This window comes from Borostomias antarcticus (genome assembly GCF_949987555.1).
Source record: "Borostomias antarcticus genome assembly, chromosome: 6".
In the NCBI taxonomy this organism is placed as follows: Eukaryota; Metazoa; Chordata; class Actinopteri; order Stomiiformes; family Stomiidae; genus Borostomias; species Borostomias antarcticus.
This window is the reverse complement of record NC_140239.1, coordinates 10687264-10707671: the sequence shown is the minus strand read 5'-3', so window position 1 is coordinate 10707671 and position 20408 is coordinate 10687264. Positions and strand designations below refer to the sequence as shown.

Sequence of the window (20408 nt, the reverse complement as noted above, 5' to 3'; positions counted from 1 at the left end):
GAACTCTTGAAAAAGGGATATTTCAAACCTTCTTTTTTCTTTTCTTTTTTAATGGTGAAAAGCTTCAGAGTTATTTTCATTAACGAGGTGAGATCACATGAAGAAACAAGTCAACGTCTGCTTCTAGCAGTTGCTAAGATACAAGTGCCATTGGAGTCTTTGCCGAAGTATGTCTGTGTTTTCAGTCCGTTCTTCCCGTTTAGGCATATTTCCCACCGGAGGGAGTTTGATCCCGACCACACCACTACGGAAGGGGAGACCATTTTGAAAGAGATTTCGTGACATTAAATTATAAAGCAATGATACCATTTGAATCCCCTAAAGACAGCTGCTCTCACAATGTTGGATTATTAAAACTGGACCAGGCTTTGATTTAAATCACATCAGATGCTGACTCCCGTCTCATCCTCGGGAGAGGGGGCTTGGCTCTCTGATGGTGCCTGACATTTCAACTGAGCTGAAGCCAAACATTGTGAATCTCTGTGAGCCTTGTTTGTCGTTGCGTTTAACGAAGAGAGGACTTGTTTAAGCATCATCAACATGGATTCCAGAAAGCCCTCCATAGAGGGGAGGGTGGGGGGGGGTAGGGATGAGGGACAGTCCACAGATGCTGGAGAGAGTAGAGAGATTCTGGAGAGAGGAGTAGAGAGATGCTGGAGAGAGGAGTAGAGATTCTGGAGAGAGGAGTAGAGAGATGCTGGAGAGAGGAGTAGAGAGAGGAGTAGAGAGATGCTGGAGAGAGGAGTAGAGAGAGGAGTAGAGAGATGCTGGAGAGAGGAGTAGAGAGAGATGCTGGAGAGAGAAGTAGAGAGATGCTGGAAAGAGGGGTAGAGAGACCTACTGTATACTAGCACCTATACTAGCACTGTTAGCACCTATACTACAGTAGCACCTATACTATGCACCTATACTAGCACCCATACTAAGCACCTATAGTAGCTAATCATAATCACCTATACTAGGCACCTACTGTATACTAAGCACCTATAGTAACACTAATATACTACTGTAGCACTTCAGAGCCTCTTCCTCTGTGAAACAAAAAGAACGTACAGTATGAAGACATGATCTGGTGTGGTATCGTTGGTAGTACTCTCAGAATACTGACGTTTTCATGCTGATTAAATACCCTGGAACGCAGCTAATGGAGTATTACACAGTATCTGTTAGAACAGGGTGGTTCACTAATGTTTTAACCAGATCAATAAATCTATTCCTCCTTCCTTCCTTTTCTCTCCAAAGAACAACTTGAGGAGGACAAACTGCACAGTAATGGAGGTGAAGTATTGTTACCTGAGCTCTAGAAAACAACCACCATCACATCATTTAGGTTTTCACCACCTCCTCTCACAAACCTCACAACATGCTCTGTCGTGTCTCAAGTGTCAACACATGCTTTTCATCTCGGCTCTTAGTCTGGCTGGAAAACACTCGGTCTCTGCATCTAGCTGTGGTCTCTGCATCTGTGCCTCAACTAACCCAGGTTAATTCCTCTCCTCTATGTTCCTCCCCCTCCTCTCTCCTTCTCTCCTCTCCTCTCTGCTCCTCTCTCCTTCTCTTTGCTTCTCTCATTTCATTTTATTTCAAACCTTTATTTATACTCGTAAAGCACTGAGGTTTCCCTCATTCACAGTATTGACAAGTTCACACAAATACACAAATAACAACAGAACAAATACAATACACAATAATAATAATGATAATAATAATGATCATAACAATGATAATAATATAATAATATTAATAATAATAATAATAATAATAATAAACAGTTACAGGTCGAAGTACAAATGTCAAGAGCCATGGATTTAAATTATGTGATTGAAAGAAGTACCTCAAGCTTTAGAGTCTGTTGTAAAGTATTCCAGGTATAAGGACCATCATGGAAAAAAGCAGCTCTACCAAGTTGAGAATGCACTCAAGGAACCCTAAAAACAAGCCGATCGTTTGATCGGGTCTGGTAGGTACCGAGGCTCCAATCCAACAGAGACGAGATGTATGGTGGAAGTTTACCAATAATGGCTTTGAAAATAAACGAATGCCAGTGATAGTTACGACTTAAAGAGAGAGGAGACCAGTCTACCTTCATCATAAAGAACACAGTGGTGGGTGTCATAACTTTCACCCGTAATAAATCTTAGGGCAGAATGGTAGACGTCTAGGGGTTTCAGGGTAGTGTTATAGATGTAATATAATAATTTAGAAAAGAGTGGTTGAGAATGCCAAGATTCATCTTTGCAAGTCCAAGCTGGTTACTTTTATTCCAAATAGTTTACGAGTTTGCAAAGTCGGGCTCAGAGAGAAAGGAGAATTCACCAAGAGCCCTGATTATCATCAAAATAGAGCATTATAAACACTGTGGGTGTGACCATACCTGCATATGCAAATACTTCACTAGCCAATTATCAGTGAGCAGGCTAGGTCAGGGGGTCAACAGCTGAAGTGAACATTTACAGAGATCAAAGATAGCTGGGAGGAGGGCACTGGTGACCTCTCCTGCCATGAAGCAGAAAGGCCTGGTGATAGTGGGGTCAGGGCAATAAACAGAGGACAGGATTCACAGTGTAGATTTTCTATGACAATGTCAGAAAATACACTTATTTTAATTGATCTATTAGAGTAGTCACAGAAGCATGTCTATAGATTGTGTCACCATAGTCTAATACTAATAAAAAGACAGCTTGTAAAATTCTCTTCCTGCTGAACATAGGAAAGCTAGAACGGTTTCTGTACAGGAAGCCGATTTTCTGTGGCATCTTACAGGCTAGACTGTCTACATGAAACTTGAGAGTCATCATCTAGCCACAAACCAAGATATTTGTACTCAGTGACTCTCTCAATATGCGAGCCATTAGCCGTTAAATAATAATAAATGTAGCCTGTCATAATCAGTAATCCTGCCTCTAGAAAACAACATAAACTTAGATTTGCTAGGATTAAGGACTAGTTTCAGATTGGTGAGAGCTTCTTGCAGCACATTAAAAGAAAGCTGCAGGTTGCAATGGCTTCCTGAACAGTATCCACAATTCAACAGACAACTGTATCATCAGCATATAGATGAGCGTGACAGCCAGTTAGTGCAGAGACAATATCATTAATATAGATGGTGAAAAGGACAGGACCCAACACTGAGCCTTGGGGCACACTTTTAGCTAGAGACAAGAAATCAGATCGAATGTTACCCAATTTCACACACTGACACCTTGACGACAGATAGTCCTGAAACCAATCACAAGCACCTATATCCAAACCAATACTAGTCTATTTAAAAGCAGGTAGTGATCAACTGTATCAAATTCCACAGCACCCCTGAACATTGCAGGGTTTGAATAGGAGTTAGAGACTAAATCCTAAAAGTTATCAGATTTAGCTTTCCTTACAACTGTTGTCTAAAAGAAAGCCAGTCTTGGGTATCCCAGGACCAGGCACGATTCCTATCATTAAACAAGGTAGACAGATCACTATCACTAGAAAACCATGGTGCAATTCTATCTTTAATCCTAGTCTGTTCAGAAGGCGCATGTTTATCTACAAAGTGATTGAATGTTTCAATCGAATGTTTCAAGGGCGACTTGCACGTCATCAGTCTCAATTGAGCATAAACTATTACAGTCAATAATGTCATCCAAAAAGGCTTGAGCATTGAAGGATTTAAGATTTCTCCTCATAACAATAAGTGGTCATGTTTTCACCAACTTAGTTCTAAAGCAAGCTGTAGGACAATGGTCACGTATACCCAAATCAAAAACACCACAAGCAGAAATTCTGCCACATCTGTAAGAGAAGATTAAATCAATAAGAGTAGATTTAGCATCATTTTTAGGATTCTGCCTAATAGTCTCAGTGACCAACTGAGAAAGGCCCAGATTACCACTCACTTCCTTCAGATAACCAGAAGCAACACTCTGCCAGTCCAGATTAAAATCACCCATCAGTATCATCTCTGAATTTGAATACAAGAAGAGTATATCAGCGATTCTGACCTCAGCCTTGGGAGGCCTGTAGACACTAAACACAAACAATGAGCTACCAGGCCCCAGTTCAACCTTCAATACAGTTCCAAAGCAGTTCAAAACACTTTGGAATAGTAATGGCATTTATGACAGAGACAGACGGGCAAGATTTTACATACAGATGTGGGAACATAAGAATGTAACTTGCTGCAGCATTTCACGTCGCGGTATTTGGCAGGGAAATCCCGTTGGAAATCTCGTGGGATTTCAGACGGGTGTTATTTCGTTTTAGTGATGCACTACCACCAGGTGGCGTCTTTGAGTAGATTTAGCAGGCTGGGCTCTGTTTTTCTCCTATAGTCTACGAATGAAGCATCATTAAATTTCACATTCTTTAATTTAAATGCTCTGTTGTAAAGCACTTTGAGCTGAAGGTATCTGTATGAAAGGGGCTATACAAATAACGTTTAATTGTTATTATTACCTTGTTCTCAAACACATGTTTTATCCACCTCGATGTAATTTAATTATTACGAACACCTATAATATATCTAGGCCTACAGTAGCCTATCTATCTCGGCAACTGACGTCGGGTCAAGACGTGGTGGCTGTTTGGTCAAATGCGCAAAATAACAGTATTGTAAATATATTTGTTAGTAAAGATGTGGTGAACGTGAGGGTTTTGCGTTTTGTTTCTGGAACGCATTCAACTGTTAGGCTACTCGTAAACCCCGGAAGTAAATTTGAAGACAGGGCATAATGTAGCCAAGTCTGAGCGCAGTAGGCTATATGGCTTCAGCACGATACAAAGAAAAAATAAGCTTGATCGACTTGTGGATCCATACAAAATTGAAATAGTCGCCATGAGTAAAGATCACTCATTGCCAATCATATCCGGACATTAACTATCTTGTGCATAGCGGCAGGTTTGACAGTGAGACATCAACCGATAATTGTAATAATGCGATTATTGAAATGGTCTTGTGAACGCCTTTATCTGATTTCCAAAATCGGGGTAAGGTCCATAGGACGATTGTGGGTTTTCATTTGCACATAACTATATTTTAATAAAACATTGAAGTCCGCCTGTCAATGACTTTCCCTAAAATTGTGTTCTGTTGCACCCCCTATTGTTAAATTATAAATGAAAAAAACATACACAATATGTTGTTATTTGAATGATCTTGAATATATATATTCAAGATCATTCAAATAACAAAATATCGTGTATGTTTTTATTTATTTATAGCCTACCGGCCGCCAGCTGTTCAATGAACGGCTATAGGGAATGCGCAGTTTCGCGCTGGCTACAGCCTATTATATGAACAGTTTTGCGCTATGTAGGCTATTATAAATAGGCCTAAGTATTATTCATTGGGAATAGCTTGGACTCGCTGGGGACTGGTGGAGAGACGCAGAGCCTCCCCAGACGCGACATCTCCAGTTGGCTGTGTATTTGAGCTGCCGCCTCAACCGTGCGTAAGAGCAGAGCGCATCATATAGCTACAACTAGTAGCCCATAGCCATTAAAACGGCTTATTGTTTTATTCATATATCAACTAGATAATTCGATAATAATGAGTAGCCTATAAAATGAATTCAATAGGGCAAGCCTTAAGTTGTAGCCTAGGCTACAGTACAATCACAAGACGTATAGGCCTAGCCTATCGTAAAAAGCGTTGCGTTCTCATAGGCCTATATTAACTTAGATAATTATTAATTATGCTCAGGTCATAATGTCCGTTGAAAATAATTCCCTCTAAGCAGAATTTGAATTGTATTAAAATAGGAAATGATTCCTTCTAGGTCTATATAAAAAAAAACATTTTTCTAATGTGTAGCCTATAGGCGATGAACAAAACAGCCACAATGTAGCCTGCTTAGCGAGCGGGCAGTCTACCATAAAGTGTATAACCATAATGTAATATATCTAGACTACATGCATTGTGGTATTTCTTTATATAGCCAATTGTTTCTCAATAAACAGTTATGTCATCCTCTGAGTCCGAATGTAGGCTAATAGACCGGCAGCTCTAAATGCCTTCCCAATCAATGAGACATGGTTGTAAAAATGATGTTTTATTGATGAAAAGGGTAAAACTGAAGAGTCATTGCATTGATCGATGCAGTCCGCTACCAGCAAACACTGAAAATACAGGTCCTCCAGCGAACCTGGACTAGACTATTGTAACCCCCCACCCCCCCAAATTCTTTTATATTCAAATAAACTGGAGGAACCGGTTTCCTAGCCCTGGATCGTGGGAGGGGGGTAGCCTGCGTTAGCGGGTGCTTTGCCATGACCGGCCATTGAATTTATGTGTTGCCATTCATTTAAACCACCATCTCATCTAGACTACTTCTGTTGCTGCATTTTTACATTTATGCTTTCATGATTTTAGAGCGCAATAAACATTTTTGCAGGATTCCAAAAAGTCCATCCATTCATCCAACTTTGTTCTGAGCGCAGCGCAGGCTGGTAGCCTACTGTCAAGGCTCACGACTGATGCACTCCCTTAACACGTCTCTTCCCAGGCCATCAAGATAATTTCAATATGAAAGACCTTGGGATTCCAGGAGTCAAGGCCGTTTCAGACGGGGAGCGACATTCCGCCTGCGTTCTGCTCGGAGCGGGGGACGCACGCGTCCTGCGCGCAGCGGGGCAAGCTGACTACAATTCAGCTCTTGTCGCGGGCGGGCGTGTGCAGCATAGTTCCATATGAGAACACTCCTCGGTCCAATTCCGTATAGTAGATCAGCCTGTGTAGCCTACTTTCAACGAATGTATTATTAGACATAATATCATAATAATATATAAAGCCTTCAACGACCTCCTGCTGCCTGCCTGATGGTCTCAGGGCTAAAGAGACCGCGCGATCATTCCTCTAGCTGCTTTGCTGCTAATGCGAGTTCGTCTCCGTTCCTGCCCGAGAAACAGAAGTTGAACTTATAGCATCAAAATAGCTACAGGAATCAACGTTGTAAAGTTATCTATCTGCTTTTTAGCCACCGACAGCTACCGTTAATATTATGGAAGCTGCTGTCGTGAGCTAACGTGCTATCACGGTCTCATCGTGCAGCTTCACAGCCTGCTATTAGCAGACAGCATTAAGTTGACAAAATCACACTTGCACATCATTAGAATTCCAACCATTTATATGGGATTTATCATTCAACTAAACATGGAACCTGAATAGCCTAGGCTACTACCTGATATTTCAACCTGCTGCCATCAGTGATCGGCCCGTCTGCTTGTTTGAGTCATGAATATCTTACGCAGTTACATTCCATGTGTCCCAAAACTGTTAAATCATTCCCCATGTAGTTCACTATGAGTCGCACTCAATACATCCATGGTAATAGGGAGGGAGTGAGTGAACCATTTCAAACACATCTCTGGTCATCTCCGTTAGCCATCTTACTCGTCCTGATGCCATGTTCCATATGAGAACACTCAGCCTAATGTATTAAACTTCTACTTGTCCCGACAGTTAACAGATATAGACCCGGCGACAGTTACAGAGATAGAAACTATAAATAGATAGGCTTTGTTCGTAATAATTAAATTACAACCAGACAGACAACAAGGAGTTTGAGAACGGTAGGCTAATCTAATGTGCGAGCCAGCAATGGGTCAATGAGTGGTATTACTGCGCCCCTATGGGCAGGCGAGCGGTGGTGCGGAATGACGTAAAGCGCCTGTTAGAATACCGCGGGTCAAGTTACATTCTTATGTTCCCACATCTGTAAATAGCAACCCTACCACCCCTGCCAACTCTATCGATTCTACATAAATTAAATTGCTGCAGAGCTACAGAGGAGTCACTATCAGATTGTTTTATCCAGGACTCAGACAATACCAGGACATCAGGGTCAGCCTGAGAGACTAACATTTTCAGATGATCTCATTTATGTTGCTGAAGGAGACTTCTTATGTTTAGATGAATCAGCCCAAGCCATCTCCTTTCCTTAAAGGCAGTTGGATTGTTTAGACAAACCGGGGCGACTTCTAAATCAGATGGGACAGAGCCTGGAATGACAGGGGCCTGGGTCAAGGGGCATAGGTGTCTCGCAGTGCGATTCACCGGAGGCCAAGGTCTAATAGATATGTCAGCCCAGTTTGAGAGGCGGACAGGGAATCTAACCGTGACTCTAGTGGGTATGCGCTGAGGACTAGCTGTCACATGGAGAGGTAAATAGTCATCAGAAAGCCCTGATAAAGCCCGATCCGAAGTAGCAGGAGGTCGATAAAAGCTCCGCTGGAAGCAGTAGCCTTTCAGCCAGACGTGGAGCTGGCGGATACTGCTGTATTTGGCGTCGCCATATTGGGGGGAGGAGAAGGCACCGGAGAGGATGCAGGTCTTGCCCGTCAGCAAAACAGTGGCAATCAGGGTCTTGAATTCTTCCTTCAGCCGCCCAGACTGTTGGAGCCTGTCATTTGATCCAACGTGGATGACGACAGATGAGACCAGGGGAGGATCATTAATGAGAGATGTAATGACAGACTTGATGTCTGAGACCTTGGCCCCTGGGAAGCAGTAGGTCTGCGCCTTCAGAACTACAACATGGCGCACCATAGAATAGCCTACTATAAGCACAGATGCAGGGGGCTTGACGTGCACGCGGGGCACTGGAGACCGCTGCTGGTGAGAGGGCACCTGACGCTGATCCTCTGGTGGAGGATCGCTTCTCCAATGGTGGCCAGGTGGAGGACCAGGACCAGGACCAGGCTGACTGGCCAAGCCAGGGGTGGGGGGGGGGGGTGCTCGGAGGGCAGCGTGGCAGTGGGGGACCGTGAAGGATGAGGAGTGAAGAGAATGGAGCTTGGACGCCGAAGAGGGCGGCTGGGGGGCGCTGGTAGGGGCTCAGCAGGGTCCGAAGACGATGGTGGGATGGGGCAGCTCACGCTTCCAGTCCTCTTGCACCCAGGAGAGCCCAGGTGGAGATCCTCATTCCTCAGGCCTGCATAGATATTCTCCAGGAGAACAGGCATAGGGGGTGAAGGGATGACATGGGAAGAGTTCCTCCCTCGCTTCCTGTTATTGTGCTGGACGACAATCCAGGGATTCAGGGGCTTAGGCGTGGAGCATGACCGCTTAGGCCGTGCTCCAAGCTCAGACCAGCTGACCTTCCCAAGGCCCATAACCCCACCTAGGGGCTTCAACTCTGCCTCCATCGGTGGGTCATTGAGAGGCGGGCAACTGCCGTCCCGGTCAGGCACCAGTGTGTCCAAGACTTGTTCAGTCTGATGTTTAGGAGGGTGGGGATTATACCCTCCAGCTCCACAGTTTTCTGGTTGTGCTGGATACATCCAGAGCAATCTGGGGCAGCGTGATGCGGTAACTAAGCGAGCGACTGCCAGTAGAGGGGTAACAAAAAGTAGCAGGCAGGCTGAACTGTAACAGGATGGGCTAGCTCTAACACAGGGCGAAACTTACACACGGGGCCTCACAAAGGAGGCTGCGGTGGTGAGATTAGACAGCTTGTACAGTATGGATGATAAAGTAGCCTGTGGTGAAGATGGCGATAATAGCCAAGTACTGTACATGGCACAGTGCGGGACTTCACAGGACTCCATACAGGAGTCCACGACAGAGAGTCAATTTGTTAGCAATAGCAATACACACGGGTCCAGCAGGGAATGCGAACAAGACTAACTGGCAACTGACTGGGCCTATTGCGATGGAATAGCCTCCGGTAAGCACACGAAGCAAAGATAGCAGACGGTCCCGTTGGCTTGCTAGCATTCCCAGCCGGGAATGCGAGTGTCAAAATCAAGAATCTGCCGTCCGATCATTAAAATACTTGCTGAATTAAAATAAGAAGATAAAATCACCAATATACGAAAAACGATCGCAAATAGAGGCTGTAAAACTAATTTAAAACAGCAAACTTTGACTGAGCTTTTCAGCAGCAAACAAATCTCCCGTTATTTCCTACTTATACAGTATACTTAACCTACATGTGGAGAGGAACTCTCTCCTCTCCATCCTCTCTCCTTATCTCTGCTCTTCTCTCCTGTCCTCTCCTCCTGTCCCTCTCTCCTCCTTTCTGCTCCTCTCCTCTCTGCTCCTCTCTGCTCTCCTCCATCCACGCTAAGTCACCAATGTCGCATGAATCAGTTGATGTCGCTATATGTATTTTATTGTTTATGTATCACTGTTAATGTGCTAAGTGCAATGTTTTTACTTAGAATTCATATGTTCTTGTGTTTTTGTGTGTGATATGAACATAACACACCTTTAAGAGTGCATTGTAGGCTCATACGCAAGTCCCAGTTGTGAGAGACTCTGTTCAGCTTCTCTAGATGTCTGCATGCTCTTGTTCATAGCTGATACTGACAACATTCCCGAGCCATGTATCATCAGCAGGTGACTGTGTCATAGTGTGTAACATGGGTAGGTGACATGTGTCATAGTGTGTAACATGGGTAGGTGACTGTGCCATAGTGTGTAACATGGGTAAGTGACTGTGTCATAGTGTGTAACATGGGTAGGTGACTGTGTCATAGTGTGTAACATTGGTAGGTGACTGTGTCATAGTGTGTAACATGGGTAGGTGACTGTGTCATAGTGTGTAACATGGGTAGGTGACTGTGTCATAGTGTGTAACATGGGTAGGTGACTGTGTCATAGTGTGTAACATGGGTAGGTGACATGTGTCATAGTGTGTAACATGGGTAGGTGACTGTGCCATAGTGTGTAACATGGGTTGGTGACTGTCATAGTGTGTAACATGGGTAGGTGACTGTGTCATAGTGTGTAACATGGGTTGGTGACTGTGTCATAGTGTGTAACATGGGTAGGTGACTGTGTCATAGTGTGTAACATGGGTAGGTGACATGTGTCATAGTGTGTAACATGGGTAGGTTACTGTGCCATAGTGTGTAACATGGGTAGGTGACTGTGTCATAGTGTGTAACATGGGTAGGTGACTGTGTCATAGTGTGTAACATGGGTAGGTGACTGTGTCATAGTGTGTAACATGGGTAGGTGACATGTGTCATAGTGTGTAACATGGGTAGGTGACTGTGCCATAGTGTGTAACATGGGTAGGTGACTGTGCCATAGTGTGTAACATGGGTAGGTGACTGTGTCATAGTGTGTAACATGGGTAGGTGACTGTGTCATAGTGTGTAACATGGGTAGGTGACTGTGCCATAGTGGCTTGGCAGCGGTGGTCAGTAACATCACTGTCTCCCATGCAGCGGGCAGCCAGGCCAATCAGGACTGGGCCATCCAGTGGCCCGCCTCCACGCCGGTCGGCCAACCCGAGCCCAGCCAGTGGGTCCGGTTCCAGCTGTCCCAGAGCCCCAAGGTCCAGTCCAAGTACCACCAGCAGGCGTGCCACAGTCTGCACGCCGCACTAGGCCCCTCCCCCTCCTACTCCGAGCGGCTGGCGGCGGACGGCCACGCCCTAGGGCTCCTCCTCCTCCCCTCCTCCTCCCTGGACCCCGGCCACCGCTCCCTGCCCCCCTCGCCTCGGCAGCGCCACTCCGCCCACACGCCCCCCCCGCGGACCCCGCTGGTGGTGAGCGCCGTCATGACGCAGCCTGGCACGCCGCCCGTGCGCCGGCGGAACAAGGTGAAGGCCCCCGGCACGCCGCCGCCCCCCAGCCGCAAGCTCATCCACCTGCTGCCCGGCTTCACCGCTCTGCAGCGCAGCAAGTCGCACGAGTTCCAGCTGGGAAACCGCCTCGACGACACGCACGCGCCCAAGTGAGTAGTGGGGGGGGGCTTATAGAAGGCGGCGGCCATTTTAGAGCGCTGTTGACAAGTTTGTTGCTGTGTACAGTTTTGTCTGGTTTTTGTGTACCCATTCATCTGAAACGCGATCAGAGAGGCTGGGTTTGGTTTTTTCAACAGCCAGTGTGAGGCTGTTGTTGTTGTTGTTGTTGTTGTTGTTGTTGGGTAAACAGAGACCTGAAGACCGCTAGAGCGCAGAGCGTTTCTTAAAATGTCAGACAGCCTCGATCCGCTCTCTCTAATCGATGGCCACTTCCGGAAGCACTCGTTCAGGAGCTCCACAGCCCCAACAGTGACTCAGGAGGAAGAGGAGGAAGAGGAGGAGGATAGAGTTAGAGAGTTATCAAAGTCCGCCTCATCCCGCAGTCCTAACTTCCCGGCACCGTATCTCGCGTAGAACTTCGGTACCTAATCTATTGTCTGAAAATCAATCAGCTTAATTGATGTGACGAGTACGTCAGGGGGGCGCGCTGCCAGCCCTGCCGCGATGCTGATAAGATCAGAGCAGAGGACAGGAGAGGAGTGCTCCTTCTGATAATGCCATTAGGACAGAGAGCCTCATCGTTGCCCACTTGGTAAGTTAATATCAGGGAGTCATTTTTCCCTTTTACGATGGGCCATCTGGGTCGTGTTTGGTGTGTGTGTGTATTCATTTCTGTGTAGTGTGTGTGAGTGTGTTTTTGTGTGTATGTGTGTGTGTGTGTGTGTGTGTACAGTACATGTCTCTCCTGCCAGGGGTGGATCAGTGCAGTGGGGGATAAAGTCAAACGCCATTAGAGGTTATCTTACCGGTCCCTGAGCGCTGATAGACCACAGGAACCGCTGTAATGGAGGACCGTCAGGACCGCGTCTGGATGGGGGGTAGACTTCCAGCCCCCATGACACACACAGAGCACCGCTAGAGTTCAAAAGGCCAAATGTGCGGAATGCTTTAGCAGTGTTGCTACTGTAGCAAGCATAAAGGTTGTTGGTTCAAGTCCCACCTGCGCTGCTGACTTTCTCTTGAGTCTGTGAGGCGTCAGGTGGGCGGAGTCTGCCTGAGGTGTCAGGTGGGCGGAGTCGGTCCGAGGTGTCAGGTGGGCGGTGTCTGTCCGAGGTGTCAGGTGGGCGGAGTCTGTCTGAGGTGTCAGGTGGGCGGAGTCTGTCTGAGGTGTCAGGTGGGCGGAGTCCGAGGTGTCAGGTGGGCGGAGTCTGTCTGAGGTGTCAGGTGGGCGGAGTCTGTCCGAGGTGTCAGGTGGGCGGAGTTTGCATTTTCGGGGAGCAGCCCCATGGGTTTCACTGTGTCAGGCAAGAGCAATCAGGTACAGATATGGGGTCTTTCAGCCTATTGGAGATGTACTGTAGGCAGTAGTTCTGATTGGTAGCGTCGGTTTTCGGCGACGTTCTAGCAGAGATTTTCAACGGAGACGTCTCCAGACTTTCGGAGGCGGAGGTCTCAAAAGGCTGGTATCATGAAACTAGAGCTGATTTAATGATTACTGGTTCATTTCTCCACCTTCCCTCTTTCACCTTCTCTCTGTCTCTCCTAATCACCCGTCTGTGTGGACTGGAGTGATTAACCATGGATTTAACCTCTGACCTCCAGACACATTCCCTTTAATGAGCTTCCAGCCTGCCTCTCCAGATATCCACACCGCGTCCCCCTGAACCCCAAGACCTCCTCCTGTCACAGAATAGTCAAAGAAAAAAGACCGTTGGTGGATCAGGAATGTTGAGTATGGTCTAATGGTATACATTCACCTCAGTACTTACCAGCATTCCAGTTTCCGTGCCGTATATGTGATTGGTTAAGAAATGGTTAATACCTGCGGTATTTCTTAGAGCTGTTAATTTCCTCACGCTGCCCCAGAGACACAGTGAAGACAGTGCTGTGCTGTGTGGAGGGGGAAGTACAGTTTATGAACGCGAGCCTTTTTGAAGAGAGACATGCGATGACAAGCAGAACCTGACAGCTGTTTCGTCGTGTAGTGACGGGTTTGGAAACATCAGGAAATGGAGAAACGCTGGGGGAGATTAGGAGTGCGTTGTGATCTCACCCCGTGGTGATTCAGGTACATGGACCTGGTGATATTATTCCCCTATTTGAGGAGAATGTGCTGTTTTACTATTCATCAGTTTCCTGTGGAATCTAGAATACCTGAATACTGCAGGTTTTCACCAAAGAAATGTAGAAGTCATTTTGCAGACACCTTTCTCCACTGTTCATTCATTGTTCAGAGAGTTGGTTCTTCTGGTGTCATAGGTTTATTTTATGTGAAGCACTCTGTGCATGTAGCTTCCCTACTGTATGGTAAAGCACTTGCTTTAGCTGCATTTCCTGTATGAAAGGTGTTATACAAATAAAGTTTTACTTACTTACTTAACTACTTACTTATTTACTTACTTACTTACATACATACTTACTGATTTACTTACTTACTTACTTACTTACATACTTACTTATTTACTTACGTACTTGCTTACTTACTTACTTACCTACTTACTAACTAACTAACTAGAAACACTTCTCATCAGCTATTTTTCATATCAAGACAGCTCTTAGTATTCCTGGCTGTCCTTGAAGGAAACTGGGCAACATCAGCTCCGTCCTGCAAGTGGCACAGACAGAACTGACATGGGTCCCATCAGCACCGTGCAGGTCTGTGCTGGTACCCAGCATTCAGCTGGCCATGCGCCTCTGGCTGGGCGAGGGGGGGGCTGTGGCCTCATGGCTGGGGAGTTTGGGAGGTTTTAGTCTGGGAGTTTTGACAGACAGACTGACAGGCTGACTGGCTGGTAGACAGACCGATTGACTGACATTTCACTTATAGACGTTTGTCTGTCTGTCTGTCTGTCTGTCTGTCTGTCTGTCTGTCTGTCTGTCTGTCTGCTGCCTGTCTGTCTGTCTGTCTGTCTGTCTGTCTGTCTGTCTGTCTGTCTGTCTGTCTGTCTGTCTGTCTGCTGTCTGTCTGCTTTCTGTCTGCCTGCCTGTCTGCTGTCTGTCTGTCTGTCTGCCTGTCTGCCTGTCTGTCTGTCTGCCTGTCTGCCTGTCTGTCTGTCTGTCTGTCTGTCTGTCTGTCTGTCTGTCTGTCTGCTGTCTGTCTGTCTGTCTGTCTGCTGTCTGTCTGTCTGTCTGTCTGTCTGCTGTCTGTCTGCTGTCTGTCTGTCTGCCTGCCTGCCTGTCTGCTGTCTGTCTGTCTGCCTGCCTGTCTGTCTGTCTGTCTGCCTGTCTGCCTGCCTGCCTGTCTGTCTGTCTGTCTGTCTGTCTGTCTGTCTGTCTGTCTGCTGTCTTCTGTCTGTCTGTCTGTCTGTCTGTCTGTCTGTCTGTCTGTCTGTCTGTCTGTCTGTCTGTCTCTAAAGTCACACCAGCTTCACTTGGACCTTCTAATCAGGGTTATTCTCGTCCATGAGACTGGAGACGCTCACTGCTTTTAAAAATGTGTCGATTTTTGTACAGTTTTTTAAAGAATGAAAGTACTAACTGATCATCTCCTCAACTCCCATTAATTTGATTCGTTTGAAGAACGAAGGGGTAGGAGGAGACAGGCTTGCCAGAGATTTCGAAGATTGGCAGAAATTAGATGTAAGGTTCTAATTAGTTGAGAAGTTATTCTCTGAGCAGCGGAGGGCTGATGAGATTGACACGGTTGGAGAAAAAAAAAAAACAGACACTTATTTCTTGAGGAAGAATAAAATGACCAGAGTTAAGCAAAGTAATTGGCTGTTTGGATGGTTTGATAATTGGTGTCATGGGAGGTTGGTTATTGACTTGCTAGACACCATCTGACTACATTTACATATTGTATTTCCATTCCCTGGAAAGGAGAAAGACTGAAGAATGTAACTGTTTTACTCCCACTTAATTTTGTACTCCTTATTCTCTCTCCTTCTCTCTCTCTTTAAATCACACACACAGAGACACACACACACACACACACACACACACACACACACGCACCCACATCCAACCACCCCCACACACACAAACATGCAATTGAATCATTCATTAAACTGGCATTTGCTTTTAAAAAAAGAATTCTGAGTAATCAATCAATGTCAAACGCAAACGCTCTGTGATCGGAGCTCGGCACCCCACTGGCCTGGGTTCTAGGCCCCTTCATTCATCACACCTCATCACCACGCTGGCCTGGGTTCTAGGCCCCTCCGTTCTACAAACACCTCATCACCACGCTGGCCTGGGTTCTAGGTCCCTCCGTTCTACAAACACCTCATCACCACACTGGCCTGGGTTCTAGGCCCCTCCGTTCTACGAACACCTCATCGCCACACTGGCCTGGGTTCTAGGCCCCTCCGTTCTACAAACTCCTCATCGCCACACTTGCCTGGGTTCTAGGCCCCTCCGTTCAACAAACACCTCATCGCCACACTGGCCTGGGTTCTAGGCCCCTCCGTTCTACAAACACCTCATCGCCACACTGGCCTGGGTTCTAGGCCCCTCCGTTCTACAAACACCTCATCACCACACTGGCCTGGGTTCTAGGCCCCTCCGTTCTACAAACACCTCATCGCCACACTGGCCTGGGTTCTAGGCCCCTCCGTTCTACAAACACCTCATCGCCACACTGGCCTGGGTTCTAGGCCCCTCCGTCCTCCACACCTCGGCCCACTGCTTCCGGCCTGCCCCCGTTCGGCATGCAAATCACTGCCCTTGGACGGGCGGCTCTCAGGTACCCAGCGCCACTCAAAAACCTCAGCCTCCAACCAAGGAGGAGGGTGTCGGCCATTAATTCCTGCTTGTGTAGCAGTGCTGCATCTCTCTCTCCTCTCTGCCCTTTTCAGAGTAAAGTGTCTCCCCCGGCACTGCAGCGCTAATTAATGAACCTCGTTCACTATGCTAATGAGCTACAACAGCCGCGTTGAAAAGGCCACCACAAGTTTGGAGTTCCTCTCGTCCTCGACGCGTGACTGGAACATTTCCAGAAGCGGGTGAATGTGTGTTGTGTTTCACCTGCCTTGGTGTCAGAGTGTCGGTGGAAGTGCGATGACTTGGAGCGCCGTCCGCTTGCTTCTCCACAATTTCTTATTGAACTGGACGTTGGCTGATGAATCAATACATTACAGTCATTTATTAGCGGACACTTTTATTCAAAGCGACGTACAGTAATTGTATTTAACGTAGGTAGTCATTGTACCACTACTTGCAAGAACTTACACAAGTGCATCTCCTTTCTAAACATGTGACTAAGAGGATAATCTAGTGCTGAAGGCAAAATGAATGAGTAGCAGTCGGGGGTGAGGAGAGAGAGGATCGCTCAGTCTCTCTTTCCTGGACTTTACAGGACAGCTGGACAACTTGAGGAGAGGTCATCTCTTCAAAATGTAGGTTCACTTTTTCTGGGGGAAAAAAATATTAGGGAACATTTTTGGGAGATATTTACATACTGTAGATCAAGGATAAAAACATTTTCACAATGTTAACCATGTTAAGTATTACGTGGTCAGTGTCGGTGTCCAGCCCCTGCAGCTTAACTCCCCCTGGCCAGGCAGCAGATGTCCCCGTTATTACTGACCCCTGTTTGCCTGTCATCTAGAAAGAGAGAAACCCAAACACTGTTAGAAAAATAAATAAAGCTGAACTACTGGATTTCAGAGATACTGTGTCTGCTTCCTCTTAGCATACTTGACAGTAGCAGTCTGTCAGTAGCAGTCTGTCAGTAGCAGTCTGTCAGTAGCAGTCTGTCAGTAGCAGCCTGTCAGTAGCCACCTGTCAGTAGCAGCCTGTCAGTAGCAGCCTGTCAGTAGCAGCCTGTCAGCTGTGTTAGATGTAACAGCCTGTTATCCCTGCTATGTTGAGTGTTGTAACGTCATCACCCTCTAGAAAGATACACAAACTCTTCTTTTTAGGGTTAAGTATGTATGGTTTACGTGGTGTGAAAAGTTTAAGAAAAATGTAACGGCTCGTTTGGATATAAAATGTAATGAATAAGACGGTAGTACCTGGCAGGCCTGACTAGGAAGATAAGGACCATGATGCACTGCTCTTTTCCATAGAGTGGTGTGACGTATAGTGTGTGTGCAGGCCGGTGCCGTTGCTGTCTCTCTGTGTGTGTGTGTTGGGGAAAGACATCCATGTTAATCATGGCGCTGGCTCCCAGCTATTAACCCCTTCAGGCCCGTGCTGAGTTTTTTTCAGCTTTGTGATTTTGGTGTTGTCTGATACTTATCTAAATGTCATCAACTTAACGCACACTTACTCCAAAGTTATTTTTATTTTTATTTGAAGGACAGTAACAGCTATACCATCAATTGTTTGGTCAGTACCATATTCAAATTGTATTTAATAGATTTGAATTGAATTTGAATTTATTTATTGAGGATAGCCCCTTGAGATGTATCATCTCATTTTCGAGGGGGTCCTATTTTTGCAAACAAAAAAAGTTATAAAGACTATTTTTTCTGCCCTCACATATTGTAAAAACACCCTTACCGATGGTGATGAGTTGTTTTGTCAATATGAAAGTTGCGCATCAAAGTCTTGGTTGTGTAATGATGTCAAAACTATTTAGAACATTTTAGATCTAAATAGCCAAAAAAGAGTTAAGTCACAGTATATTTTGCAGACTAATTAGCAGCCAATCAGAATATTCATTACCTGACAAGGGAGAGCAACAGCCTCACCTGTCTGCCTGTGACTCAGATACACTCAGCCATGCAGAAGACAGAAATAAAATGTTTTATTTATCTCAAAATTCAAAAATATAACCGCTGTTGCCCATCTGTGCAAACTTGACGGGAGAATGGCATAAAGGTGAAAACCGAGAAACAAAGTGACACCATTGTGAATAATGAGTATATCCAATATTGCAAAATAACCCCTAAAATATGTTGCACAGTGCAATCGGGAGAAAAACTCAATTGAAGTGCTCAAAAACTGTTGTGAATGACTTGTGAATTGCCTTTATATTTTTTAGTGCAATGTGCAGGCTAATTTTGGTTGAGCTGCAGTCACTCTATAGTCATACAAGTGCCTCTCTCCTCAGGGAAAATGACCAATAACCATGTGAGCGTATGCCTACAACTTAAATGTGAAACCAAGAATACCTCTACAGGCTTTGGCCCTATTCTCACTGACTACCTGGGCATGTAAAGTTATAGAATAGAATAGTTCTATAATGCAATATAATCTATAAATTGTTAGATAGCGAATAGGGCTTTTGTTTACAGATCGATGATTCACCCATGGCCATCTTGCACCCCGTCACCTGTTTAGAATGTGAATAGATGTCCTCAGAGAAAGCGCCCTATCAATCCAGGTCAATCAGCATCTATTAGAATGTCAATAGAAAGTGAGCTGTATGTTGCCAGCCGTCTGACATAAATATGCAAGGTTATGCAAGCTTACTTTTTGTGTAATTAAGCTACTTTTAAAAATCACCTATTTTTTGACTGTGCTCCACCCGTAAAGCCTCGATTATAAGGATTCCGTCACTGTTTTTGCTGTGTATGTATTATAAAATCTCTCAAAGCTAGAAGTATAAATACAATTGTTGTAATTTCGCCGAGCTGGCGCGACGCTCGACCGGTGTGTATCTGTGTGTGTGAGAGAGGGGGGAGTCAGCCCCCCGCCCCCTCCTCCTCCCACACACACACACACACACACAGACACACACACACACACACGGTCCGATACTCCTCCAGTGTCTCTCCATCCCATAATGAGCATGCGTACCGGTCTCCACAGGACCGGAAATTAGAGGCATGATTATGAATTTATATGAGTGTTTAGGAGCGCCCGGCCCTCTCAGGCCCCAGTGCCACCGCATAACTGACGTGTTAAGTCGGCGGCACGCGTGTGTGTGTGTGTGTGTGTGTGTATAGGCTATCGGCTTCTTCTACAAAGTGTTTACCACTACATGCTCAGAAATACCAAGCGTGTGCATGCCACGCACACACACACACACACACACACACACACCTCCCCCCCGGTCGAGCTCCCCTCCCCCAAGCCCCTCCAGAAGGGCCTCCTCGACATGACTGTGATCCAAACAGCCCCTCCTACGTCCAGCAGTACTGGTTGTTCCTGAGGGTTTGCAGTATGCTTTCATTACGCGGCTACGGGAGTATTAAAGGTGCAGTATGCAGTTTCTGATTTCCTGTACGTTTTTGAAAAATGCAACCGACAAAATCCCCGCCCTTCAGGCCTCCCTCCAAAGCCCCTCCTCCAAACTGGGGGGAAACAAATGACCCTCGCTAGACAGGCAGATAGGTTGACAGGCAGGTGAGCCATCCAATCATTTCAAGTTGCCAACTCAAGATGATTGGATGCACTTATTACAGTCATGTGACTTCCACAGATTACGGATTTATTTCATTTTAGTGTCAGAGCACGTACTGCTATTTATTGATTGCTGTCGGGATCTAATGAGAATTGCAAAAATGGACTCCCCCCAAACACACACTTAAAAATATAAGCATGCGCGCACACACACATACTGACACACACACGCATACACACATGCACGCGCACGCACCCACACACACACACACACACACACACACACACACACACACACACACACACAGACACACACACACACACACACAAACACACTCTTTGGGTCTCTCTCTCTCGCTACCTCTCTCTATCTGTCTAATACACACACACACACACACACACACTTTCTGTCGCATCAACACCCATCTGCAGCGGTGAAGAGAACCGGCCTGTTTGATGGGACCGTGGAGGTTCCCTCAGAGAACCGGCCTGTTTGAT

At 46.0% G+C, this 20408-nt stretch overlaps 1 protein-coding gene across 1 annotated transcript in view; it reads left to right on the top strand.

Annotated features, from left to right (window-relative positions):
- The window catches only part of ksr2 (kinase suppressor of ras 2), a gene marked incomplete at both ends in the record, with an annotated part of 132504 nt that overhangs the window by 38573 nt on the left and 73523 nt on the right, over nt 1–20408 (top strand). Inside the window, 2 exons of the mRNA XM_084439544.1 lie at nt 1243–1280; nt 11169–11668. Of these exons, the coding sequence (XP_084295670.1) occupies nt 1243–1280; nt 11169–11668 (538 nt within the window). The remainder of the gene's footprint in view (nt 1–1242; nt 1281–11168; nt 11669–20408) is intronic.